This window comes from Papaver somniferum, chromosome 6, assembly GCF_003573695.1.
Source record: "Papaver somniferum cultivar HN1 chromosome 6, ASM357369v1, whole genome shotgun sequence".
NCBI classification, from domain to species: Eukaryota; Viridiplantae; Streptophyta; class Magnoliopsida; order Ranunculales; family Papaveraceae; genus Papaver; species Papaver somniferum.
In genome coordinates this window covers 2784117-2797266 of record NC_039363.1, presented here as the reverse complement: position 1 = coordinate 2797266, position 13150 = coordinate 2784117, and the positions used below count along the sequence as shown (strand labels likewise).

At 36.4% G+C, this 13150-nt stretch overlaps 1 protein-coding gene across 1 annotated transcript; it reads left to right on the top strand.

Moving 5' to 3' along the window:
• The first annotated feature begins 1165 nt into the window (after nt 1-1165).
• LOC113286675 (esterase AGAP003155-like) lies at nt 1166-3135 on the top strand. Its single transcript, XM_026535264.1, has 5 exons — nt 1166-1508; nt 1589-1729; nt 1816-1951; nt 2536-2637; nt 2732-3135. Exons 1-5 carry the CDS (start codon nt 1197-1199, stop codon nt 2845-2847), a joined length of 807 nt encoding a protein of 268 aa, XP_026391049.1. The 5' UTR covers nt 1166-1196; the 3' UTR covers nt 2848-3135.
• Nucleotides 3136-13150: the final 10015 nt, after the last annotated feature.

The window sequence follows — 13150 nt, the reverse complement described above, 5'->3', positions numbered from 1 at the left end:
TAAACAAAAACCGTCCCGTTTAATATGCAGCCCTAGCCTTGGGCTCCACGCGCTCTTCCCAATCTCTTACGGACACGAAATTCATCCATACTATGCTTCACACATAAGACTCGTCCTCTAAAACATTCCTCAAGCCTCACACTCAAAAGGGACTAACCATGTATTATTTCCCAACCAAAAAATTTCGTTTTTTGATTGTGACTCTAAATTTGACCGGGGTATCATACCGGCCATTGAACAAAATCTCTCCTTTTTAATAGCAATAAGGGATTATAAAACTTAAGTAAATATAACCGTTGGATTTTCAAATTTTAAAATTCCATCGTTAGATTTCACAAATAAAATTCTGTCAGAACTATTGCTATTGTCCGTTAGATCATTAGACTTCCTCTTTCTTATCAGCCGTTAGATTTAAAGAAGTGGTATAAAGAATGTTTATACAGAAGTAAAGGTAAATGCACTTTTTATATATTTAGAAATCCCAAATCTTTTAAACTACATGTCGGATTTTTGTAAATTTTATATATTTCGAAAAACTCTTTAAATTAGCTACGCAATGAGCACAAATGATGATATCAATTTTATTTTTTTTTATATATCACCAAATCTTATATGTTTTCTCCTTAAAAGTTTTCTCATTAAAGCATCTCCAAGAAAGGGTGGATCTATTTATTTTTAGTGACACATAGGATTTTAAACCCCCGTTTGGTATAAATCCATCTCCAATAATAAGATCTTACAAGTAAGGAGGGACCGATTACTAATTATGAAGGTGTTCAAGAAAGTGTTATCTACACCTTCACGTCGTATATTTACTAATAGGATTTTTAAACAATTAATTGGTTTTGAAGTACAACATATAATTTTTAAATAAAAAAATATGGTTTCCAATTACCCCGAATTATCTGGAAACACGTGCAACGTGCTCACCACCTGTCGTTCATAAGAGAAACAAAATGCGTGATTTCTGCGGATCCCTAAATTATTGCACTGTCGGAATGGAAGGAAGATTCCAAAATATACTTGTTTTTCTCATGTGCTCCTGGACCTACTGGTGGCTAGCGACCTTTTCATAACCACTCACCCCAACTACACACACGCGTCTCGTCGTCACCAATGCTGTCAGCTCTAACCAAAAAAAAACATGCGGCCACATTTAGCCTTCTAGACAAAAAAAAAAAAGATTCTACGCCATTATGACAACGATATTCTCACCCCCTGCTATTTATTCCAATTTCATTGGAGAAGAAATTCACGAGTCAGAGAAGAAAAACATGGGAAACCAGAAGAGAATTGGAGAGGTGGAAAAGAAACCGAGGGTTCTGTGTCTACACGGGTTTAGAACAAGTGGTGAAATCATCAAGAAACAAGTCACTACGAAATGGCCGGAATCAGTGATTAACAAATTGGATCTTGTCTACGTTGATGCTCCGTTTCCGGCCGAAGGGAAATCTGAAGTCCAAGGGATTTTTGATCCTCCTTATTATGAATGGTTCCAATTTGACAAAGTAAGTTGAATTCATTGATTATTTAATGTCATTCTTTTGAATCTGGGTTTTTAATTCTGATTTTGTTTTTGGGATTTTAGGATTTTACAGAGTACAGGAATTTTGAAGAATGTCTTGAATGTATTCAAGATGTAATGTTAAAGCAAGGTCCTTTTGATGGGTTGCTTGGCTTCTCTCAAGGGGCTATTTTATCTGCTGCTTTGCCTGGTTTGCAATCTAAGGTGTGTTTCATTTCAATTTTGTAATCCGGAAATTTGTTAGATTGATTTTTGGTTGACTAATTGTTCTGATTATGCTAATTGAACAGGGATTAGCATTGACCAAAGTTCCGAAGATAAAGTTCATAATTGTAATAGGAGGGGCAATGTTCAGGTCACCAGCTGTAGCTGAGAATGCTTATAGTTCTTCTTCACCAGTTCAATGTCCATCTCTTCATTTCTTAGGTATTTTTCTTTCTATGTTGAATTCATTCGATTGCGGGTTCGGTAGAATATGTGAATGGGTTTTCTGATGTTGTACTGCATCTGGTTGGATAGTTTGCCCATGTGGTTGGCAATTTGGCATACATCACACTGCCACATTTTACCTGACTTAATGCAAGTCTCAACTTGCTAAAACCCATACATTTCGAATGAATGAGAAACAAACTATTACCCGGACCAGAAATTACAAGCTAAGATTGGAAATGTTAAGAATATTGGCATTCAAATTGCAGGTGCTTCATCATTAGTCTGGATACACCCTTGTTAAATTGTTTATAGGAAGCTAATCGGAAGATGTTATCCTAATTGCGTAACTTGACAAATTAAGACAGCAGTAGAAACCTGTGGCTGAGTTGCTAGTTCCCATGGAGTTTTGTTTGTGACCCTTATAATTTGGTTATCTTTTTGCAAGCTTTGTGGGAGACATCTGAGGTCTCCTCCAGAGAAAGGTCCAAGAACAGTGACATTGTAAGCTCAGTCATTGTTTGAACTTACAGTTGAATCAACTTGGTCATAATATCTCATTGTTTTTACTTAAATTTCAGGAGAGACGGACTTTCTGAGGCCATATGGGGAGAACTTGTTGGAGTTATGTGTGGATCCTGTTGTCATTCATCACCCTAGAGGCCATACAATACCAAGATTTGGTAACGATTTTTATTTTTGTTAAGTCTATTTTGTTTTTTCTTAATTCCTTTGTATTGTTACTGAATTAGATTTTTTTTTTTTTGTTATTATCAGATGAGAAGGGTTTGGAGATGATGTTCAAATTCATTGACAAGATTCATCAATTGGCAAACGATACATCTTCGGTCCATGAACAAGTAATAGAGGAAGAAGAAGCAGTTTACATGTAAACAGGTCAATTGCAACAACTGCTTCATATAAAGATTTGTACGATTAGTTTTATGTCGTTACACCAGATAACATTATTCATGTGGCATACCACCATCAAAGAAGAAATGGATGGCCACTTGATATCAAATTAGTCTGATAAAATTTGGGAGAATACCTTATCCAATGTAGAATATCAGTTTTTATGTCAGCCATGTGCAATTTGTAATGTTGACGAGTTTCTAATTCAGGCAGCAGATAAGAAACACAAACAATTTTATTGCTCGGATTGATGATGGTATTTTTCATCATGTGGCTAGTGAGACACTAGCATATTCTTTGTGGACCAAGTTAGAGGAGATATATGATCAACAATCTCCTTGTGCAAAAGCTCTTATATTCAAAAGGCTTGGAAAGCTGTGCTACAAGGAAGGAAGTTCAATGATGCAACATTTAAATGAAATGAAGGGTATTATGAATCAGCTTACATCTATGGAGCTGAAAATTCCTGAAGAGATTCGAGCTTATATGTTCCTAAATACTTTACCAGACAGTTGGGAGCCATTGAGGAATTGTCTCAGTTATTCTGCTCCAGACAGGAAGTTAAACATGACTGATGAAACGAACAGTTTGCTGAATGAATAAGTTAGAAGAAGGTTATTAGACTCATCTCATCCAGAAGCTCTTGTCACAGAAAATAGGGTAGAAGAAAAGACAAAAGACATGTTAGCCGTAGCAAGTCAAGGGGTAAATCAAAGTCCAGAAAGGACGTCGAATGTTGAAACTATCATATGAGAGGTCATTATTCAAATGAATGCAGGAAGCCGAAGCAAGAACAAAAAAAGGGAAAAGGAAATGATAAAACAGGAAAATGATGTTGCAGCTATTGCAACAGATGGTGATATCATTTTATTCTCAGATTGTAATGATGTTTGTGTGAGCTCTGCAGGTTCTGATTCAGAGTGAATAGTTGATTCAGGTGCATTTTATCATGCTAATCCTCATGAAGATGTATTTACCTTCTACAAGGATGGTGACTTTGGGTCAGTCAGAATGAGAGACAGTGGTGTTGCGTAGATTGTAGGAATGGTTATGTGAAAGTTAATACCAGTGTTGGCTGCACATTGGTGATTAAGATTTTTGTTTGTCGTTGTTGTAAATAAGATTCGTTTCAGACTTGTGAAGGAAATGGAATTTTTAGATTTAATAAAATTATATATACAAAAATATTAACAATGGGTGAGAGGTACTGGGACTAAGGATTTGGCTGAATTCACTACACAAGGTTCATTCATATATTCTTTGACAATTAGAACTCAATAAAATTAACATAGACTCTGATTTTGCCAAGATAGATTCTTAAAACATTGATTGTAATAACTAAGCATGATGTATCAACACAACTTAGCTAAGCATACATCATCAAATTAAATAGCAACCAATTAATTCAAATCATATTTCAATTTTAAATTCATGCAAAAGTCATAAAAAAGAATAAAATAAATTTACCCGTGTATGAAATTCACCCTCCTCCGTCGTCCCAGTGTTGGGTTTATCTCATCATGATAAAAACACGCTCAAAATATTTATTTATTGCTCAAATGGTGTTTACAATGAAGAGAAGAAGAGAAAATGATGTAAACAGCTAATGTGCGACTCACAGAAAGCGTCACAAAAGAACGATAAAAGAGAAGTGTTGTTGTTGCTGTGGTTCTAAGACCCACACCTACGACCCACGATTGTGCATCTTAGACACTGTTGATAAACGACTGTCCCTGCGAGTCTGTTCTTCGTGTTTTTGGTGTTCTTCATCAGCACCGGAAGCAGAAACAGAGTCTCATCAACTCTTGATTTCTCGCTCCTGAGCTCTCCTATCGACCCCAAACTCTCGATCCCTTTTCTGCATCACCCTATTAGACTATTTATATCTATAACACGCATTGAATCTCGTCATAACTCCAAATAATCTTCATTGAACACAAATATTTTCCACGGGCAATAATTTCTATATTTACTTTCTCCACGCGTTTCTGAGCTGTTTCGATCATTCCAATATCTTCTAAATATGTATATGAATCCTTAGAATTATTTCTCTTACCATTAGTCTCCTTTAATTTCCATAAATCAACTTGAAACCCTATTTTCCTTTTTTCACTGTTGTGATAAATATCCTGCGATTGGGCCTAACTCAGGTCATTCCAACGCTCAAAATATATTCATAAACCCATAAAGAGTCTATCCCTTGAATTTCAGCTCTTTAGTCTACTCATAACCCTTTCAAATCATGCCCGTAAAATCTGCCAGTGTATGAAATAATTTTCCAGCCAAAAATATTTTCAAATTATGGGAAGAAAGTGATCTCCCCCTAATCCATTCCTGGAGTCCCTTTAGCAATTGGGGCGGAAATAGTAATTTTGGGGGCTGAAACAATAATTTTTCTGGGTATTTTTAAGAACTCCTCCGGGTGCTTTTAGCGCATTTCTGGGGTGTCTTTAGTACTCTATCCTGGGGTGTAAAACACCACTTTTCGAGCCAATTTCGCCGCAAGAGCTTATTTTTTTCAAAAACATCTACAAAAACATAAAATAACACAATAAGTACGAATTCGAGTACCAACAATAGAGACATTGAGGAAAAATTAGACATAAAAATGTGTCTATCAAATACCCCCAAACTTATTATTTGCTAGTCCTCGAGCAAAATAAAATGACTACACTTAGCACGTGCAGCAGGTCGTTAAACCGCTAGGTGGCCCTAGCGGCGAAGTGTTGTCTCCAGAGAGTTTACCAGAGGTGTACCCACAAAACCTTTAGTCCAGACCCTATCCATCTATGCAGAACCTTGGAAGGCACTAAAGAATCTCCTTGGTTGGTATACAGACATTGACTATAAGAGAAAGTACCCTGATGCGAAATTCCAAAATTCATATATAAGTGACAGAGCTTTACTCAGAGAGTTTCACTACGGACATCATAACCGGAGTCAAAACTAATCACATGGATAGATAATGATATGGATATAGAAAAACATAGATGGTTTTGATGTTTACTAGGTGAACGGTGTTTCCCATATCTGTCTGAAGGCCACTACTAGGATGAACCTATCTAAATGGACTGAGATACCAGTCTGACTAATATCATCATACTGGCATACACAAGGGAACCAGTGGTCGATAATCTTAACTCTAGGTCAACACTACTGGCATATACAAGGGTACCAGTGATTGACAACAAAGAACAATTTTTTTTTTTGATTAACGGCATGATTAGATCTTTTGGATCCAAGCGCATGCTTCTTGTCAGCAAATTACATTATAATTCCGACGGGTCCTACATTCCACGCTTGCTTAGGCGACGGAGACATGGAGAACACACACATATTGCTATCCAAGTGTTAATGATTATTCCTGTGTTCAAGATGTTTCACAACATGGTGGAAAGAGAAACATGTAGAACCTTGAAGTTTCTTCGTTCTGACAACGGGTGAGAGTACATTGGACCACTTAAAGTGTATTGCAAGATCATGGGTATATGTCATGGACAATCAGTACCGAAGACACCACAACATAATGGTTTTTCATAGAGGATGAACCGCATTATTCTTGAGAGAATCAGGTACATGCTATCTCATTCCAAGTTGCAGAAGCATTTCTGGGGTGAAACAATTAATACTGATGTGCACTTGATCAATCCATCTCCTTCAAGACCGCTAGATGGAGAAGTAGCAGAAAAGGTATGGAGAGACAAAGAGCCTACTTATGATCACTTGAGAGTGTTTGGTTGCAGGGTGATAAACACATTTTTATGTCTAATTTGATCTCAATACTATATATTTTTGGCACTCGATTTTGTATTTATTATGGATTTTTGTGTCTCTTTAGGTGTTTTTGGAGAAATAAACATTTTTGGAAAAATCGTCTCGAAAAGTTGCTCGGGACACCCCGGAGGACAGTTGCAATTTTCTAAGGAGCACCTAGGCTATGTATAGCCCAAATTTGTCCTCAGCACCCAAATTTATCCACAACACCCATTTTCAGGCAGCTACTATTAGCACCCCATTAGATGATAATGGGGCATCCTTTTTCTCATTTTAAAACTATCGTTTTGGCAGGAAAATTCAGGTGCAAAATAGTTTCACCTGTGATATTATCAGGAGCTGATTGGACGAGATTTATACGGGTTCTTTCATGGATTTTTATAGGTTTGGGCCTGTCTTACCGAAACAGGGTTGGTAAGATTTGTAGATACAAAGAAAAGAAAGATAGAAACCGAGTTTAGGTGAAAACAAGGAAACTATATTACGGGATTTCTCCATCCTTTGTATATATATGGGGAGTTACACGCGTAAATATGGAGAAGAATATCCTATTAGGATTTTAACCTATCTAATGGAGGATAGTTTGAGATTAAACAAGAAGCACTGCGTAAAGAAAAAAAAATATCCCATGACTTTACGTGGAAGAAAAGAGAAGAATTTCTCGGGATTTCTTAGTCCTGTAGTGTAGAAATAGAGTTGGGATAAGTCATAAAAAGTTTGGGGAAAGTTTGGAGAGGTTTGGGACGTGAGAGAAGCGAGAAAGCAAGGTTGCAAAAGAAAAGTTTTGCTGCTGCAAAGAAGAAGAACTCGAGAATAATAAGCTGCCGAGGGAAGACTTATTTTCCTGAAGAACAACGACCCCCGCTCTACTGTCGTTGTTCAACAATAGTAATGATTAAGATTTTTGTTTGTCGTTGTTGTAAATAGGATTCGTTTCAGACTTGTGAAGGAAATAGAATTTTAGATTTAATAAAATTATATATACAAAAATATTAACAATGGGTGCGAGAGGTAACCAAGACAGTAGATTCCACTATTACGCAAAATTGAATGATAAATATTTCAAAACTCTATTATATTCTTAAGTCCTCTTTTATCTTTAATTCACTATCAATCATACAAATTCTCAAACATTATTTGTAAACCTTAAGCATAGATTATCAAGATATTAAACCAAGCATAACATATCAAGCTGAATAAAAAATAATTAAGACAATCATTCAAACAATTTAAAACTCTGCAAAAGTAGCGATTAGGTGAATTATATAATTAAATGAAATAATTACCCATTTATGTTGTGTGAATAGCTTCCTCCATTGCCTTGGTTACGAGGGAATTAGCTCATCATAGTAAAAATGCTCTCAAAATAATTTATTATGGCTCAAAAATGGTTTACAAATGATGAGAATGAGAGAAATATAATTCTAAACTCTCCTCAAACTTCTCTCCCAAAACTCTCCCAAAACTCCCTGACTCCCAGGAATCATTTATATACCCAACAGTCAAGAAATATTTCGAATGAATGCCCATAATCTCCTCCATAATGACATTAAACTTAGGAATATTTTTTTTATTCTCACGCGATTCTGAGTTGATTGATTTATCCCCAAAACTTCCATCCGACAGAAAAATCCTATGAGAATATCCTCTCTTCAATCCTAATTTCCTATTATAACTCAGAGAATCAAATCAATTACACCCGATAATATCTTCCTTGCCCTGTTTTGTATAACTACCGAAAATAACCGAGTTTGCTTTTTCAAAACACGTAAAAGACGTGTGTACATAGTGAGCATATAATATTTGTTCAAATCCCACGAAAATCTGCAATAATATCTTCCCAAAAATACATCCATACTCCAAAAATATCTCACGGGCACGTGCATTAACCTGTTTTTCTTCCAACTCAACGTAACCTCCTGATTCTTCGAGTTTAAACAACTTGCTACCCTAATCTTGAGTGCTGGATTGTGAATAGCAATAGGTGCTGATTAGTAAAGAAGGTGCCCCTTAGTAATTGAGAGCCCCTTAACCAACACTGAGAGTCCGAATAACAAACGTCCTTTGGGGTGTCTTAAGTAATTTTTATGGGGTGTTTCCAACATTTTTTTTCTGGGTTCCTCCGGCGCATTTCTGAGGTGTCTTTAGTACTCTATCTTGGGGTGTAAAACAACACTTTTCGAGCCAATTTCGCCGCAAGAGCTTATTTTTTCCAAAAACATCTACAAAAACATAAAATAACACAATAAGTACGAATTCGAGTACCAACAATAGAGACATTGAGGAAAAATTAGACATAAAAATGTGTCTATCAAATACCCCCAAACTTATTATTTGCTAGTCCTCGAGCAAAATAAAATGACTACACTTAGCACGTGCAGCAGGCCGTTAAACCGCTAGGTGGCCCTAGCAGCGGAGTGTTGTCTCCGGAGGGTTTACCAGAGGTGTGCCCACAAAACCTATACTCCAGACCCTAGATATCTATGCAGAACCTTGGAAGGCACTAAAGAATCTCCTTGGTTGGCATATACACATTGACTATATGAGGAAGTATCCTGATGCGAAATTCCAAAATTCATACATAAGTGACAGAGCTCTGCTCAGATAGTTTCACTATGGACATCATAACCGGAGTCAAAACTAATCAAATGGATAGATAATGAGATGTATATAGAAAAACATAGATGGTTTTGATGTTTACTAGGTGAACGGTGTTTCTCATATATGTCTGAAGGCAACTACTAGGATGAACCTATCCTAATGGACTGAGATACCGGTCTGACTAATATCAACACACTGGCATATACAAGGGAACCAGTGGTCGATAATCTTAACTCTAGGTCAACACAACTGGCATATACAAGGGTACCGGTGATTGACTACAAAGAACACTTTTTTTTTTATTAACGACATGAATAGATCTTTTGGATCCAAGCGCATGCTTCTTGTCAGCAGATTACATGATAGTTCTCACGGGTCCTGCATTCCACGCTTGCTTAGGCGACGGAGACAGGGAGAACACACCCATATTGATATCCAAGTGTTACTGTTTATTCCGATTGGTCTAATTGGTCAGTTTTTTTTTGGTATCTCAATCACTCTATTCCACCCTAGCAGTGGTAACAACTTGAATCATGGGCCCCACCTACTCTCTTAGAGAAACATAGTTTAAAAACAAAACAAAATAAAAATAGAAGTGAAAAGGACTCAACGAGATATGGTGAAACTATCATGTTATTACTAACACCTGAGCTCCGTGCTTTTATGAATAGACTCTTTCGATGTTTCCATCTAATCAGATTGGTTCCTCAACTCCTATAACCAAGATGTTCCCATCCACTTAGATTGGTTAGTGCCAACCTTAATAAGCATAAATTTCTAGGCTCTGGAGTTTATTTATTTATACTGCAACTGAAAAGATTCTCCCATACCCCAAAACTTAAATCTAACATTGTCCTCAATGTTCTAAAGATAAAATTAAAAGTATGAGCAAGGAGAGAAATTGTTACTATTTGAAGCAAAAGTGTTAAGGAAAGATATTACCGTGTTGCATGAGATTGGGTTACCTCCCAAGAAGTGCTAAGTTTAAAGTCTTCAGCCAGACTTGGAATGAACTAGTCACCTCGTAGAATCATATAACAGTAATCGGAATAACTGTGGGTCGTCTGGATCAAAAAGTGTTACTCACAAGAAGAGGAGACTATAATAGACCAGGAAGATATCCAACACACCCTTATCTATTTTTTGTTTAAGACAACTACATCTAGTTGTGGTTCAGGTTCAGTATCTATAAAAGGGTCTAAATAAAAAGTTTTCATCGGTTGGATTTCTTCATAGGTGGGATCCGAATCATTAGGTCCTGGAGTCTGGAAAAACTCAAATAAGAACTTAGAAGCACAAAATAATAACCTAAATAATTGAGGATCCTCTAAGTCAATCAATTTTGACTTACATAACTGACCACAATGAGAGTAGTGGTCATTCTTAAGAAAATGTGTCGATTCTATTAATCTAAAGTACTTAGGCTTAGTCTCAGAACTTAAAAAGTGACACATTTGAAATTTATACGTTCCCACAATTGGAAGAAAACTATTTGGTGGGAAAACAAATTCAATCTTGGTATTATTTCCTGGGAAAACCACATCAACCATAGGATGGGTTTCTAATGACTGAACTTCTTCCTTGACATCATTAGGTTCGGGAAAACGAGTATGAAGGTAATCTTGTAAAATGGTCGAGGCAGAGATATCAAGTCCTAAGTGAGGGGACTTTCTGAGACTTAAAGGTAAGGCACTAGGAAGGTGATAATCACCCCCAAACTTAGAGTTTTCAGTGTCTCTAGATAGACTAGTCACAATTTTCCTAATTTCTAGATCATCATGTTCTTGAAAATGGTTAATTGATTCTTCTAAGTTATTATCAGGTAGTGCATCTTTACTCATCTCTACGGTTCCATCTTCTTCGTCTAAGACTATTGTTTCTAATTCGCTAGACTCTAAAACAACATTTTCAGAATAAACCCGTTCCTCTAAAGCATTATCGGCTTCGTAGTCAAAAGGAAAAACTACATCGTCTAAAACGGTGGTATCCCTAATCAAATCCTCGTCCTTTTGAATAGGTGAATAATCATAAAATTATTTGGATTGGAACTAGAAATAATATAATCATTATAAAGCTCAATTGGATTAATAGATTCCTGATCACTATGCCTACACATTTCAGATTCTCATTACTACTATCCTCATCATAATAGTACGAAGATGATTGAACCTTATCTAAATAAGTAGTGTCTTTTATTCTAACCTCGTCCTCTAAACTAGCCAAATATTCACTATTGATATCAAGGGTAAAATTAGAAACACTATTTTGGAAATTTAGACTATTTCGAGCAGCATTAGCTAACTGTTCATTTTCTTCCTCTAGACGTGCCTGAATTTCACTGAGCGTAACACTTATACGTTCACCACTCTCGTTTTTCATCTCAGAATACCGTGTACACTCTTCTTTTGAACTATTCATTGCAACTAAACGTTTGTACGTCCTTTCAATCCGTTGTTGGGTCTCTTCTAGAGAAGGAACATGTTCAGAAATATCATAATCAGGACTAGTTTTTAAGTAATTTTCCAAAAACACATAACTAGTACCATAATGTTCCTGATTTTCTTGATCGTAAGACTAATTCGCGTGTGGATAGTAATTGGTCTCACTATGGTATGAACCATAACTTTGAAAAGGTTGGCGTTCCCAACTACTATTCGCACCATGGTCATAAAACTGATGATATCCATATTCAAATTCAGGTCGATACTCATTGTATTGGCTTCTATCATACCAGTTCGACATTCTTAATTGCAAGGGAATTCTACACAATCACAAACAAGGCTGACTCGACCAAATCAAACCTACTGATTTCTAGCAAACAAAAAGCATGATGGCTCCACTTAGATTGTTTCTAGACCATCTTATATTCTTTCGAAAAGGAATTCGTTACAATCTGAGCAAACCTCTCTGGAATCAGTCCGACTTAAAGTAAGTGAAACAGAGGCGAGGGAAGCTTAATGGAGCTTTGATACCCAAGGCCTCACCGGCATTACAAGGCGGCACGTTTCAACTTTCATTAACCATCATGAACTTCAAAGCATGCTCAAAAGAGTAACCAATATTCTTCGAACGACTTTCCTATTAAGCTCGTTACCCTATCGGTCTCGTTCTATTTCAAATTTTAAGGATTAGGTTCGCGTTTGGTAACGTTTTCCTAAGGCGCGCAAGAAGGAAACGGTGATCAAATCCGAGTCCTTATCTTAATTTGGCTAGGCCTTGCCTTTACTAGAAAATTAAAGCAGCCGTATTCAAGTCCTCATCATATATTCACCTTAAGGCATACAGTAAACCCGCTGACAGGGGATTCACGGGTGTTTAGAAGTTTACCTCCCGTACCAGACGGGAGAAGAATCGCGGAAGTCGACTCGAGCCATCGACTCTAATGTCAGTGTGCGAATCCGAGGGGCCGAGACGATATTTGTAATCGTCGTCCTTCCCTGCAAACAAGTATAATTAATTTTTATTTTTTTTATAACTCTTCCGTAGGGTTTAAAATTAAAATAAATTTTCCAAAGTCCAGTCCAAAGAAAAGAAAAAAAAATAATAATAATAATTACAAAAAAATGGAAAGTCTCTTAAAAAAAATTCTTTTTTTTGCTTTGTCTTTTTTCCTTCTCTTTTAGCTTTAAGCTTTGATTCCAAGGTCTTTAGTATCCAACTTCAAACCTATAATACAAAGACACATCCAAAGAGATGTAAAAAGAACAAATGGAATAATAAAAAATAATAAAAACCTAAAAATTCTACCTAAGCACAAATCCCCGTCGGCGGCGCCAAAATGATTAAGATTTTTCTTTGTCGTTGTTGTAAATAGGATTCATTTCAGATTTGTGAAGGAAATGGAATCTTAGATTTAATAAAATTATATGTACAAAAATATTAACAATGGGTGCGAGAGGTAGCCACGAC

Excerpts from the sequence above, each read along its gene's own strand:
- LOC113286675 (XM_026535264.1), top strand. The coding sequence starts at position 1,197 with ATGACAACGATATTCTCACCCCCTGCTATTTATTCCAATTTCATTGGA. Across the intron at positions 1,730-1,815 it reads TGCCTGGTTTGCAATCTAAG|GGATTAGCATTGACCAAAGT; the intron begins GTGTGTTTCATT and ends CTAATTGAACAG. Across the intron at positions 2,638-2,731 it reads CCATACAATACCAAGATTTG|ATGAGAAGGGTTTGGAGATG; the intron begins GTAACGATTTTT and ends TGTTATTATCAG.